The 15,469-nt window shown below is 34.7% G+C and overlaps 1 protein-coding gene across 1 annotated transcript in view; it reads left to right on the top strand.

The window, feature by feature from the left end:
• Positions 1-15,469, top strand: part of sca (scabrous) — a 127,543-nt gene that overhangs the window by 85,112 nt on the left and 26,962 nt on the right. The window contains exon 3 of the mRNA XM_074116985.1: positions 2,526-2,567. Within this exon, the coding sequence (XP_073973086.1) occupies positions 2,526-2,567 (42 nt within the window). The remainder of the gene's footprint in view (positions 1-2,525; positions 2,568-15,469) is intronic.

Below are 15,469 nucleotides of genomic sequence, written 5' to 3' on the forward strand. Positions count from 1 at the left end.
TGGATTTATGGTTTTTTATATCATCGTTACGAGTAGGTACCTGTAAAGCGAATAAGGGCGGCACTGTACTGAACTATTTTGTCTCTAATATTAATATTCTCCTCCTACTTTCAATTACAAAGAGGAATAATAAATATTATTGATGCCATTTATCATTTCAGTATAAACTCTGAATTACAAAGAGGAATAATAAATATTATTGATGCCAATTATCATTTCAGTATAAACTCTGAATTACAAAGAGGAATAATAAATATTATTGATACCAATTATCATTTCAGTATAAACTCTGAATTACAAAGAGGATAAATTAATATTATTGATGCCAATTATCATTTCAGTATAAACTCTGAATTACAAAGAGGATAAATTAATATTATTGATGCCAATTATCATTTCAGTATAAACTCTGAATTACAAAGAGGAATAATAAATATTATTGATGCCAATTATCATTTCCGTATAAACTGAGAATTACAAAGAGGAATAATTTATTTTTCGTGTAGTTTTATCAAACTAGCATTTCATTTATATTTTGCTGAAAAAACTAATACAGGAAAACTATTTTATAAAAATATTTTCTTAAAGCTTCTAGCATTATTGAGTTGAATTTAGGGTCAGTAAAATTTAGTTTTAGCCTAGTGAAAAGGGCTCTGGGAAATTTCACTAGCAACATGGCTTAATTTTCCTCTGAATAAATCCTATTAATGCATTTGAAAGTGTTGTGTGCATGCTACTAGACTAAACTACAGGAGACAATGATGGACTACTCTACTGATAGGATTCGATGTTAGTGCTGCTATTTTGGAAGTACTACGAACTCACCAGCTCGTAACCACATTTCTCCCCTACCCCAACACACACACATACATACACAGTGAGAGAGAGAAGCGTGATGGGACTGATATAGGATTTACTGAAATTAGATTTTCTTCTACTAGACAAAACTAGAGCACCAGTCTAGAATTGGGATTGGCCAATTTTATACACAAATTCTCAACGAAAACATCTACCATATTATTGGCACAAAACACGTACTGTTTTCTCACAAATAAGTGAGTTTTGAACCTTATTCAGAACTTGCTAGAATAAACATATTGATAAATTGAACGAGTTATTATTATTATTAATTTATTTATTTTATCTATCTATGTATTTATTTATTGAAAAATTTTAAGTGCTGCTTTCGATAAAACGTAATTTTTATTTGAAGTATTAATTGACTTATTAAGAAACGGCACTAAATAAATTAAAATTTTAGAATAAAAAAATAAGTTTAATGTTTTAAAAGGCTGGAATATGCTTTTGTAAGGAGGAGGGATCCTTGTACTAATAGATTCAGTCATAAATCTTAACCAACAGATGTTAACAACATTCCCTCACCAATAATCCATTTTTGGCGTTCACTTTAAATGTCCAGTTTGATTTGAAAGTTACGTGTACCAGATTTTTCTTTTATTAAATAAAAATATACACAATGAAGTAATTGTAGTGGTTTAAAGGTGGGCTTTACGTCCAAATTGGTGCCGTGAACGGTGGCGACTAGCAAACATACTTTACTATAAATTTCTTATATTAAACCATTAAATAAAATGCAAGGTCTAGATTGGGGAATCGAACCCACTATACCAACAATACATCTAAGCATTGCGGGTCTAGTCTCTTAACCGCTCGGCTATAAGTGGCGCCTAAATGTACACAATATATAATCTGGTCATACTAGACCAGCAATACGCATATGTACTGCATGTTAGTATAAACACAGCGCCAGTGAAATATCAGGATTTTGTCTATTCCAGTCGTTTCCCCCCCCCCCCAAATGTCAACCATACAGTTTTTCATTTTGGAATAAATTTAAAATTATATTTTGCAAGCTTCTCCTCTCCATACTTCGCTAGAAGAGCGTATTTTAAATATTGCCACGGCTTTTGTTTTGGAATGGTAATAATTCTTTGTGCTTTATGAATATGCAAATAATTTGTTAGTAGTAATAACGGGGGTGCATTTTAATTACAGAATAAACTAACAAATCATTTTTGGTTTTTCGGGTCATTTATCCTTATTAGCCTAACCTAGTTTATTCAAAATTTGTTGATTTTAAGTGATTCTCCATTTCTGCAAACAATAATCATTGTAGTTTTGATTACAATTAAGCAATTTTAATTTTTTTTTTCAACACTAATCAAATTCAATCTTTACATGAAATTTATTTATTAATTAAAATATTAAAATTAAATTTATTAATATACCATGTAATATGATAAATAAAAAGCAAAAATATATTATATAAAATAAACAGGAAGGTGTTAAAAGCAGAAAATGTTATTTTGCTATAAATTACATCAAACAGGAAGTGAGGAGGGGAAAAAGAGGGAAATAAATTATTTAGAGTAATTAAAACCGTGGAAAGTGCTTTTAAAAGATTTTCTTTTTTTTTCTTTTTTACATTGGTAGCGCTGAAATGAATTTTTCTTTTTCATTTTCAAGTTTTTAATTTTAATTTTCCTTTTTATTTTTGCTTTCAGTCTGGCGCTCAGAGACTTGAAGAACAGCGTCATTACAAACAGGTAGGCTTTTCTTTTATATGTAATTACATTTTTCTTTACAACGATCTAAAGTAGCTCGGAATAATTGCAGTATGCTGAGTTATAAATATATATTTCTGATGAGTTCCATACAGGTGTGGTGGTGGGGGGTCTTGACAGAGACTTAGCGATCAAAATCGATCTTGGCACCGGAAGTGCCACTGTAAATTTTTTTAAAGATTTTTCAAAAAAAAAAAAAAAAAATGGTTCCACCAATTTTATAAATAGATTAAAAGATTTGCTGATTTTATTCCTTGTAGCATTGCTTCTAGATTTTCATCCATTATCAGCGGTTAAATTCTAGGACCTTTCTAACTCATGTTAGCGGGGACCTAACCACTTAATTTTTTTAAATTAAGCTTAGCTTTGTCTACAACTTTTATTTGGCAAAATGGAAAATTTTTTTTTTCAGAGATAGAGGGGCCAAAATAAGATAGATAGAAGCTTCCTACTTAGGTAGGATTTTTAGGATCAGTAGAATTTTCTCTTAAGTTCCGTATGTGCGGTGTGAGGTGGTGTGTAAGAAGTACGAGGCATGTCCAGAAAGTAAGTGTACTGAGGCTTTCACGGGATTTTTTTTTCTACATGTTGGCTACACTGCCGTGTAGCCTGATTCCTCCCCTCCGCAACGAGGAGACCGGTTCGAGGTCAGTACGTTGAGAACTGTCCGACGCTACAGATAGGTTTCGACGTGAAAAATGTCAATCCAATTTCCCGGTAAGTGCGGGAAATACGTGGGCGACATCCGTTATCTCGTTAGGAAGGAAAAAAAAAAAAAAACTCCGGTTGAGGTTTAAAGCTATGAATCGTACGAATGTGTTCAAGTGGTGTCGCGAGTTTAAAAACGGTCGGTAAGTCTGTGCATGATGATGAGAGGAGCGGAAGGAAGACCTTCAATTGTGACAGACGAAATTGTGGAAAAAAAAAAAAAATCGAAAATTCGCTCCGTGACGATCTGGAGATTGACTGTGGATGAACTTTCTACAATGTTTCCGCAAATCTCAGATCTCTGTGCTACACGAAACCATCACAGAAACTCTCGGAGATCTCGGAAACTGTCCGCGAGGTGGGTCCCTCAAAACAAGTTGAATCGAGTGGCGGAGCCCGGGTAAGAGTTTTTTGAGACGCTATAAAACTCCATGGAGATGAATTTCTCCGCTCCATTGTTCACTGGTTCCTTAACTACTTTCCTGGAAAATTAGTTTTAGGGTTTTTCTGTTGGGAAATTCACGGTGAGTTTTTCATATCGGATTTTTTTTTTGTTCATTTTTTACCAATGTAGATTTATAATTTTCTCAAAAATTCTCTGTAGAGGAGAGAAAATAGAAAAATAATTAAGCATGCAAACACCTCCCTTGGGGGTGGCAAATGGAGCGAATGAAGGATTAATGAAGTGAGCAGAACAAAACGATACTGTGGGATAATGAAAAATAGAAGAGGGCAACACTATGGAGAACACAATTGGTACTCTCCTTTGTTCGCTGGTAACAATTCTTTACCTCCCACTCTTCAACATTGTTCCCATCGAGAATTATTCTAGCCCCTCCCTGGAGGGGCATCCCCACCACCTCCCATTCTAATTTTCAAGTCCGTACAAATTCATTTTATTTTACCAAGAACATCTGACATACCTGTACAACCCTCTACACTACTCTGTACATATGCAGACGACACAGCCCATATTAGCCACAAGTACATCAGCTTCATACAAGTTACAGGACACACTTACATAAAATAGAATCCTGGGCAAAGAAGAAGTGGCAGATTAAAATGGAACCCACAGAAATGCTGCCAGCATGCAACGTTTACTCTCCAGCGGGGCCCCTCTGTCCACCTGTCCTCCTCTTCAACAGCAATCCTCTTCCTTGTACACAGATCTGGGTGCTCTACCTTTTGGGCTCTTTATAGGACAAAGGTCTCACATGGAACCCACACACTAGACTTAAAAGACAAGCAATGAAGAAACATGCTAAACTGCTCAACATACTACTTGGACGACGCTCCAAATTACCCATTGAACTCGAAACGATTACTATACAGTACTATCCTCAAACCTATGTGGACTTACGGACTAGAGCTGTCTGGGGTTCAGCCAAAACTACAAACATATGGACAGTACAAAACATTTCAGTCAAAACTACTGCCGACAGATAGTTGACGCAACCTTTCTACGGTGACCAACCTCACACCGACCTCAACATTCCCTTCATAGACCAACAAGCCAAGACTAAATACCAAAAATTCCATACTGCTCTCTCTACTTGCTCAAATCCTCTTGTACAGTCTCCTTGCCTTCTCTGACATCCCTAATACTCCTCGCCGACTGAATCGCCAGTGGCCCCCGCGACTTCCTTGAGGTCTGAAGAACTAAATGTCTCCTCTCTTCTACTCATATTCTCCTCTTCACATTCCCCTCTCTCCTAACGAGAGTGCTACCGCTGGGTAGCTTCTCTCCTCCTGCACTCCTCCCACACCAGTTCATCTTATTTACATCCTGTTTACTTATTGTATATATTTATACAGATTGTAAAAAACAAAATAAATTAAAAACAAAAAATGTTTGCCAAGAAGCGCCATTACAAGAATGTTTTGCAAGTTAATTCATGTTTTACACAAATATTTGCATAGACTTTTATCATACTGATGAATCAACTTCTGATGATGGATGAAAATCCGAAATCGGTTACAAATTGTAAAAAAAAAAAACTTGTATGATTACGATAGATCAAATTAACGACTTTTCTATGAAGATCCTGTTTATGGCGGATCTAGGGCCTAGATTCTAGGCACCAGGAGATGGTGGATGCACGCTATATTGATTGTGTTTTAGCAGATGTTTTTTCCCCTTTTGTAACCACTATTCCATTTCTCAAGTTAATTAGTTAGAACATAATGAAATAAGTAGACTATATGAATAAAAGTCTACAATAATAGACGTTAAGTTACTTAAAAGGAAGATGACTTTAAAAAGAAAAAGAAAGGAAGAAATAAAATACTTCAATTAAAAAGTCAGCTGGAGAAAGAAAAAAAGAAGAACACGCAACAAAAACAGGAAGTGAAGAATACAAAAAAATGGAAGAACTCCAAACATTTAGAAAGCCTCGGGAGTTCAGGAAGTGCCAAGTGTATTGACGTACTAGCTATTGAATGGAGCTCCTTCCGCTCAAAATAAATAAATGCATTAAGTGCTTTATTTATATAAAGTAGAGGTGTTCACTTGGAAACGTCTATTTATTTATTTATTTCTGTCATTTCTGCTTCGATTATTGACTCTTTTTTTTTGGGACTGCTACACCGGAAGGGTCATTTAATATTACTAAGATCTAATACTCCTTAGGTTTGTATCCTGCGTATTGCTCTTTGCTTTTTGGTTTCTTTTTTTAGAGCCGTCCATAGTTTCTTGTAATCATACCACAGTCCTCGAACCTGTAAAATCGCCCTTTACGGTCTAACGGATTTTTAAATCAAAACTTTTTTGTACCGGAAACAACAGTAGCACCAGATGGAATACCATGGTTTGTGTTTACGTTTTTTCCCCCAAAACCATTTTCGGATATAAATAATTATTTCCTGTAAAATCTAATCATTGTAGAATTTAAACTCATATGTACTTGAGATGTGACGAGAAAGCAATTTTTAATTATTTATTTGAAATTGCGAATTGCAATTATGTACGCTACAATTTGATAAAAGTAAATAATAATAATAGTAATAAGCCCTAGAAGCTCCTAGGAAGGGAAGGGATTAGCTTTGCGGTTAGCGTACTGGACTCCCACGCGAAGGTCCCGGGTTCGAATCCAGCTGCTGACCTTTAGATTTTCTCTTCCTAGAAGCTTCTTACAGCTCACTGTCCGGTGATGGACAGAGTTGTCTGTAACGGAGGCCGGCAGAGCACTGAAAAAAGCTCCGGGCGCCAATAACCTAAGATGTTGACGCGCCTTAAATCATTAAAAAATAATAATGATAATACAATAAAATAAAACAAGGCTTTCTACAAAGACCATAAGTCAGTTAATGCAAAATATCGAATGAATTAAATTTAAAAGATGCCCTATTCGACAAGATGTTCGACCAGATACTCGTGAGGCCATTGTCCGTCCCTTCAACCTTATTGGAAGATTTAACAGAAGGATATTGGTGGGACAAGCTAAAGTGTGAGGGAGGATTTAGGAAAAGTTTGGACTGGAATTTGATTTAGCTAGGAATAGGACTAGAGAACCAAAACTAACGGGATTTGCAGATTCAGCAGGTCGCTGTGCATGGTCTAGGCGGTGCCATCAGTGATTGGTCGAAAAAAAATTTTCAGGCGGCTTTTCCTGTTTCTTGTAGTTCAATCCCAGGAAGTCCAGATAGGTGCTAGAAAGACTACGTAGAAGTCTTTGCTTCTTTGTAACTTTGTCAAGAAAATCTTTGTCATGTAGCTGTACATCTGGTTCAATTCAAGTCATTTGAGTCTATTGTGTAGATTCTTGTCGAGACGAAGTCCAGGATATTGAACGCAGACTTCTTCAGGGAACAGGATCATGATTCAGATACCCTGGAGGAAGTGGTTTTTTTTTTTTTCTGTTTTTAAACCAGCGAATAAGAAAAGTTGTTAACTTCTTAGCTTCCAGTTCTTTACCTTTGAATGAGATTGTTACCTGAGAATAATGATGGTACTCCGTCCTGGATGTCCCTTAAAAGCCAGGAGTAAATAGTCCCCTCAGGAACACTATCCATCCGATTCTTCAATATACTCCAGTTTTTCTCTCTCCAAAATGAAGAACATTCTCCTTTATTTTGGCTAAAATGGAAGGTTCTTCATAGAAGCCAGAGAATTAACCAGCTGACCTAGATTTTACATTAAGCTGTCTCCAAGGGGTGCTTGGAAAGTTTTTTAATAAAGTAAGATTAAATTTTGTAGTAAATAGATGGTGTAAAAATATTATTTTATACAATTCATTACTTAATTAAAAAGTGTGAGTAATTGTATGCAAAATATATATAATACACACACAATTGTTTGGTAATGTGAAAAAGTATTCAATTAAAAGTAGAGGCTAAAGTTGTACTTTAAATCACAACTGAATTCCGCCATTGCTTTTAGCCAGATATGAATTTATGGATTTTTATTTAACATCTAATCCAGTAATATAAGTTTTTTTAAATGCTCCTTTCTTTATTTGTCTTCTTTTATGCTTTGAACTTCGGTCATATTGGGCGTAGACTGGATCTGAGTAGTAAATTTCCCACGCATGCAATTTACATACGCAGTAAAGGACATTAATCAGCTGTCATTCATAGATTTTTCTTATCATTAAAGAAAATAATCGGAATACTAAAGGAATACTAAAAATTATTAGACAGTCAGGCGCGTGATAGCCGAGCGGTTAAGATGCTAGACCTGCAATGCTAAGATGTATTGTTGGTTTAGTGGGTTCGATTCCTCAGTGTCTAGGCTTTGGATTTTATTTAATGTGGTTAATATGAGAAATTTGTAGTAAAGTATGTTAGGCGGTTAAGAGACTAGACCCGCAATGCTAAGATGTATTGTTGGTTTAGTGGGTTCGATTCCCCGGTCTAGGCCTTGGAATTTATTTAATGGTTAGTATGAGAAATTTGTAGTAAAGTATGTTAGGCGGTTAAGATGCTAGACCTGCAATGCTAAGATGTATTGTTGGTTTAGTGGGTTCGATTCCCCAGTGTCTAGGCTTTGGATTTTATTTAATGTGGTTAATATGAGAAATTTGTAGTAAAGTATGTTAGGCGGTTAAGAGACTAGACCCGGAATGCTAAGATGTATTGTTGGTTTAGTGGGTTCAATTCCCCAGGTCTAGGCTTTGGATTTTATTTAATGGTTAATGTGAGAAATTTATAGTAAAGTATGTTAGGCGGTTAAGAGACTAGACCCGCAATGCTAAGGTGTATTGTTGGTTTAGTGGATTCGATTCCCCAGTGTCTAGGCCTTGGATTTTATTTAATGTGGGTAATATGAGAAATTTATAGTAAAGTATGTTTACTAGTCTCGCCTAAAAGAAATAGGCTTTACCTTAAAGTTACAGTCATGTCGGACTAGTTAATTATCCTATAACCCTCATTTATTAGATAAATGAAATTCAGCACAAAACTTAATGCAACGGGCCGCCATTGATAACACCGATAAATATATTTTTAAAAAAACAACAACAAAATTGAATAAAAAGTGCCAAAATCATCCAGTTAACATTTATTGACGATTTAGGTTCAATACGTGTGGGCAATACCATTGTATTCCAGTTCAATAACAGGAATATACGAGGAGCTTGTATGTAATTGAATTAGTAATTGCACACGGATGAGTGGATTTGTAACATGAGAATAAAGTTTATTACCATGGTTATGGATGTTATTGGGCTTTTATTATATTTAATTAATATATTGTAAAGGACAGGTAGATAACATACCAGATAAAATTGAAGCAATGATTTTATTAATAATTTCGATACGTGTAATTATTACATAAAACAGAATTAGGGTGTAATTAATTGGTGTAATTTTTAACAAATCTTAAGGAGTGGTAATCTTGATAGAAAATTACAAAGCTGTAAATTATTTATTTATTTTTTTATTTAAATGTGACAGAAGTGCAATATTTAAATGCGCTTCGTCCACATTTTAAGGCACTTTATGAAACGGCGGAGACACATCCATAGTAAAACATATGCATTCAATAAAAGTCAATATTAAGAATGTCTTAGATAGGAAATAATATGAAAAAGTGTTGAAGATTTTGAAAATAAGAATTCACTCAGTCTACGTAAAATAGTTCATAGTTTCTTTTAAAATATTCAAACAAAATTTGCTATTAAAGCTCCTCCAAAGCTCAAGCATATCATTAAGACAGTGTTTGATATACCTACTCGAAATTATCATCAATGGAAAGCTTACAAAGTCAATTATATTCAGTTTTACAGAAAAGCTGTGCTTAATTAGAATACTAATTATATTTCGTTTGTATAATTAAAGAGAATTGCATAAAATACCAGACTTTGTACAAACATACATACATACGTACACGGAGGATTCACCTAGGTTCAGTTTCATTTACGTGACATTCACTTACTTTTGTACAATTTACGTGAATAATTATCCTAAAACTAGGTTTAACATCAATATTAAACATTTTCAAGGGCATACAATATTAAATGTGAAAGGAAAGGTTACGTCACATCATATCCTAGAAACACACTGTGTACTCTAAAGCAAATTTTAAAACCATATCTAGATTGAATATAAAATAGATCTGATTATTTAGAAGATCGAATAAAATCAGAAAAAAAAAATTCAATCGAGTAAATTGTCATTTCCGATTGGTTGATTTAAATTAAAAAAGTTTATTATCGTTTGGTTAATCGATAGCTTTTAATTTAAATATTTTTTCCGATGAAGATTGTTTTTAAGGGATTTTATGTTAACGGCGTGTTCGAAGGCCGTGAGTAGAAAGACCGTTCTAAGAACTACTTGGGTATTATCGCTTACACCGAACATGTTCCTGTTCTTTGTTCTTGGTTCTTTGTTCAGTTTGGTGTCGTTGTAGCTTAACTTCGTGAGAAACTTTTCTAAGTATAAAATCCCCCATCTCTTTCAGCTGCTGAGAAAAAAACTAGGTTAGTATATATAATCGCGTAAGCCTGACAACAGATGGATGTTGTAGATTTGGTCAGGAATCTGAATTTAACAATTTTAACCCATTCGAAAGGGTAGACATGGCAGAGAAAATCTTCAAACTCTCAGCCTCTTTCCAGACTCCTGGACTAATCAAACAGACAGGAGACTTTGGACAAAGTGCTCTCTAATTGGAGGGAACACCACAATATTCCCACTGGGTCATGGTGGTGACGTAGACTGATTAGCCAACCTCCAACCAGAGTCTAATCTAATCTTAGTATCACCATCGCATTCTGAACTTACTAGAAGGTTTCGATCGAAATCGCTTTTAAGAATCAAGGGGGAGTACCAGGATTTAATTAATTACTCTCCTTTCCTGTCTAAAGAGGAAGTTTCGTTGTAATTGCATATTTATCGATTTATTTCATTGTACAGTACAACCTCGATTAACCGGGGCTGACCTGCGGCTATGCCCACCCCGGAAAACTGAAATCCCGGTTAAACCGAATACACAGTATTACATAGTACATTTGTAACTATGAATGTATATATGTATATAAGTATGTATGTATTATACGGGTGCATAGTTAGACTCATCAGTAAGATGCCTATGTGAAAATATGTAAATTAAAAAGCCGTTTTGTCCCATGGTCTTTAAGATCTTTTGTAAGACCGTGGTAAATCCCAAGAAATTCAGTACTAATTGCACCATATTTAAAGTTTTTACATACATACATAAATAATGACCCTTCAAGAAAATCAGGTATAAAAGAGTTGTTGCCACGCCTACCAATTATGTTACATCGGAAGACAAAAAAATTTTCCTGTCGCCACTGAAAATTAACTTTTGTTTCAGCGCCGATCTGAGGTGTTCTTAATGATGACTGAACATGATCCCGGTTAATCCGCGAATCCCGGTTAATTGTACTGTAATTGCATGGTTTGGTTTAAGCGATTTAGAAATTAGACTCAGTGAATGTATGCCCTGTAGGATGCGTTATCACTGGAACCCGAAAATGCGCACACAGTTCACATTTGATAGTTCATTTCTTTGTGCGCTATTCCGGAAACATACCCGACAAAGAGCTAACAACTTTTAACCGGAAGAATCTGTATTGATTATGAAAAAGTGGTTTTCAAAAGATCGTAAAGGTAACTCAGATTTTATAAAAATTTCATTTTAGAAATCCCGTAGGATCTGACAGAAAATTAACGAATCAAAAATCCTTCAGTCAGATCTCCTGAAATCACACCTTGAAAATTTTTCCGAGAAAATTCTATCAAGCCAATTTTTCCGGGCCAAATTGGTAAAATTTATGGCTTTAAAAACTTATATAATATTAAGGAAATATTTAAGGCACCCCAAAAATTTTCAGTTTGAAGAAAATGCAATTTCCTAAAAATTCGGAAAATGCAAGGGAATTTTCCCTGTTTTTCTTTTTATTGGTTTTTTTTTTTTTTTTTTTTACAGTTTTCTGCCTTTTGACAAATCGATTAAAGGTTTTCAGGTTTTAGGGCGGGGGTATGGAATCATTACTAGATTTTCCTCAAAAGAAAAAGAGGCGTTTCCGGTACATCGTGGTTTTCACCTACCTATTACATTCTTTTATTAAATTCAGAAAATGGTATTATTGGTACATAATATTCTCTCTTTTTTACCAACCACTGCCTATTTGATGTAATGATAAAAAAAAAAGAAAAAGGTATATAAATAATGTACATACTTCCGTTCGAAAGAATTTATTGTGCATAAAAAAAGTTTTATATATCGTTTAGTTAAAGGAAGTTACTTTGTGAGTAACATAATGTTGCCAAGGAGAATTTCCTTTTCTATATTTATCATATTACATGAGAAAGAAATTGCCGAATAAAAGGAATACGACCAAATGTAGCACCAGATTTAAAGATATCTCTAACCATTCTCTTTCTTTACTCTCTCTACTCTTTTTGAATAAAGAGATGAAGTTAAAGGAAAAGAAATGGTTAAAAAAAAAATCATGCGGAATAGTAGAAAAAGGTAAAAGAACATCCGAGAGGAACAAGTAGAAATGAAATTACGTAGACCGAAGGCAATGTCAGATACGCGATGTCCTCTGAAATGTGGTACTTTCTACTTGATTGTCAAAGTGAGTGATCATTTCATGCTGAGGACATTTGCTTAGGCCTTTCTTTTATTGGTGGGAAGGGATGTCTGTTCGCAGGGCGAATCCCTTTTTTTTAAAAAAAAATCTACTTATTTATCTTCATGTTGCGGAAAAAAAAAGGGCAAATATTTTCTGTGGGTGGGTGGGGGTGGGGCACAAGCTGCTCTCTTTGGAGCACAATAAGATCTTGTAAAAAGCTTTCAAGTCTTGTAAGACAGTTAAGGAAGGTTATGTTTCAGTAATCGGCAACATCCATCACAAAACAAATAAGAAATAAGTACAAAAAAATCAGATCTCCGGAAGACCTGAACTTCTCTTTTATAAGAACTACTGGAAGGCCTATCCTACTGGATGCTGATCATGGGCACTAACTAAAAATGATGATGATTACAGAGCTTTTTTTCCACTCTGAGAAAATTAAATTTGAAAAAGTTGATAAGCTCAATACTTTCTATAATCTTAAAAAATCTAGAAGCGGAAGGACAAAGTCTAAAACCACGTGTTTTCATCAATATTTTAGTAAAAATGCTCATTAATAGGTAAACAATTTAACCGAGAATAGGCTAAGAATAATAATTATGTTATATAAGAAATAAAACTAAAACAAATAACTGTAGAAAGCTATTAAAAGATAATTTAGTACAACAAAAATTTGTAACTAACCAGTTAAATGGTTAGCGAATATTGGACCTCCAATGCGAAGATCACCGGTTCGAATCCAGCTGCTTGGGCCTTAGTTTTTTTTTTATTCTTGAAGCTTACTACAGCTGACTCTCCGTTGATGTACTGTCATGTGGCCGGCGCTGTACTGGGAAAAGCACCAGGCGGGCAACAATAACCTCAAGATGTTGGCCGGCCTTAAAGCAAAGTAAATCGCCTATTTTTTTTTTTCAGGCAGGGCTTAACGTCCAACTACCAAATTAGGTGTTGAGGACAGGGGGGGGGGTCGGAAGCTCATACTTTACGGTGAACAATTTTTTTTTAACTATTAAAAAGTAGTTTTACGCGGGATTCGAACTGGGGATCCTCCCACTTACAAAACCACGCTCTTGACCACTAAACCAAACACCTGCCCCCTCCTGCTTTAAATAAAAAATAATAATAAATAACCACCAATATGGATTCATGGCCAAAACAATAATAAAACTAGAAATTAATTAGAAGTAAACCTTCACCAAATAAACTAACAACCAGTACAAAAGCCTTTAGAGGTTTGTTAGCAATAAACCCATTGCATTGTAGTTTGTTTCATGAGTTTTGTAAACAAAGAGGTTCTTTTTTTAGCCCAAACATACCAACAAGCGTACCAACCTTAATGAAAACCTTTTCCCTTTATTTGGATATTAAAACAAAACAAAAAATACCTCCGGGAAATAGTTGATTTCCTGTAGTTTGGTTTATTTGTTTTGTGGTCTCTTGAGTTTTTGAAAATTAAACAAACAGAAAAAAAAAAAAAACTTCCTGGGAAATCATATTTCCGTCCAGATATCACGATGTTGACTAAAAGGATGCGTGGTTTTTACAGGAAGTAATGCAGTCTGAGTATTCATCGTAAAAAGAAAAGAAAAAGATCTACATCAGTTTATGATGCATTCACACTAAGCGAGCGAACACCTGTTCTAATCTGACCAAAGCCGTATTTCTTTCCCCCCTCTCGAGCGTTCGTGAAATTGTTTTGATAGATAAGTAAATAATCTTTATAATAAATATAAAGATGAGGTACCAATGAACAATACATAATAACCTTCATAACAATGGTATGGGAGAAAGCTTCAGATGTGAAGGATACAGAATGCAGCGGAAATGAAAGGAAAAACCTGCAGCTAGTGTAGATAGTTCGGGAAGAATGTGTTTTAGTCTTTTGTGTCTGCAGGGAAAATCATAGGAGATGTCACGGCAGAGTGGATTAGGATGACCGTCTAGGATGGAAAGAAGTTTCATGCAGATACGATTTTGGATATAGGAGTGTAACGGGGGATAATGGATGCAGTCTCCGTGGTGTGTGAGTCATTGATTAGTACGCGTCTAGGTGAGTTCTGTTGCAGTAATTGTTTTGAAACACAATGTCCGGTTTGGTGTAGTGTCCTAAGTCTATAAATATATTAGGAACTCTATAAAGTTTTATTGTAACATTTTCCATGAAAATTCTATTATTCTTTCAATTGTAGGAAGGCTATGTTTTCTTCTTAAGTGTATTAAGAATATCTTTTATACAGGCTTGCCACTTAGGCGCCACAATAGCCGAGCGGTTAAGAGACTAGACCCGCATTGCTAAGATGTATTGTTGGTTTAGTGGGTTCAATTCCCCCGGTCTAGGCTTTGGATTTTATTTAATGGTTAATATGAGAAATTTACAGTTAAGTATGTTAGGCGGTTAAAAGACTAAACCCGCAATGCTAAGATGTATTGTTGGTTTAGTGGATTCGATTCCTCATTTCTAGGGCTTGGATTTTATTTAATAGTTAATATGAGAAATTTAAAGTAAAGTATGTTAGGCGGTTAAGAGACTAGACCCGCAATGCTAAGATGTATTGTTGGTTTAGTGGGTTTGATTCCTCATTTCTAGGGCTTGGATTTTATTTAATGGTTAATATGAGAAATTTATAGTGAAAGTATGTAAGGCGGTTAAGAGACTAGACCCGCAATGCTAAGATGTATTGTTGGTTTAGTGGATTCGATTCCTCATTTCTAGGGCTTGGATTTTATTTAATGGTTAATATGAGAAATTTATAGTAAAGTATGTTAGGCGGTTAAGAGACTAGACCCGCAATGCTAAGATGTATTGTTGGTTTAGTGGATTCGATTCCTCATTTCTAGGGCTTGGATTTTATTTAATGGTTAATATGAGAAATTTACAGTTAAGTATGTTAGGCGGTTAAAAGACTAAACCCGCAATGCTAAGATGTATTGTTGGTTTAGTGGATTCGATTCCTCATTTCTAGGGCTTGGATTTTATTTAATAGTTAATATGAGAAATTTAAAGTAAAGTATGTTAGGCGGTTAAGAGACTAGACCCGCAATGCTAAGATGTATTGTTGGTTTAGTGGGTTTGATTCCTCATTTCTAGGGCTTGGATTTTATTTAATGGTTAATATGAGAAATTTATAGTGAAAG

The sequence above is a fragment of the Rhodnius prolixus genome, unplaced genomic scaffold, assembly GCF_049639745.1.
Source record: "Rhodnius prolixus isolate KJV_2025 unplaced genomic scaffold, Rpr scaffold_2, whole genome shotgun sequence".
Lineage (NCBI taxonomy): Eukaryota > Metazoa > Arthropoda > Insecta > Hemiptera > Reduviidae > Rhodnius > Rhodnius prolixus.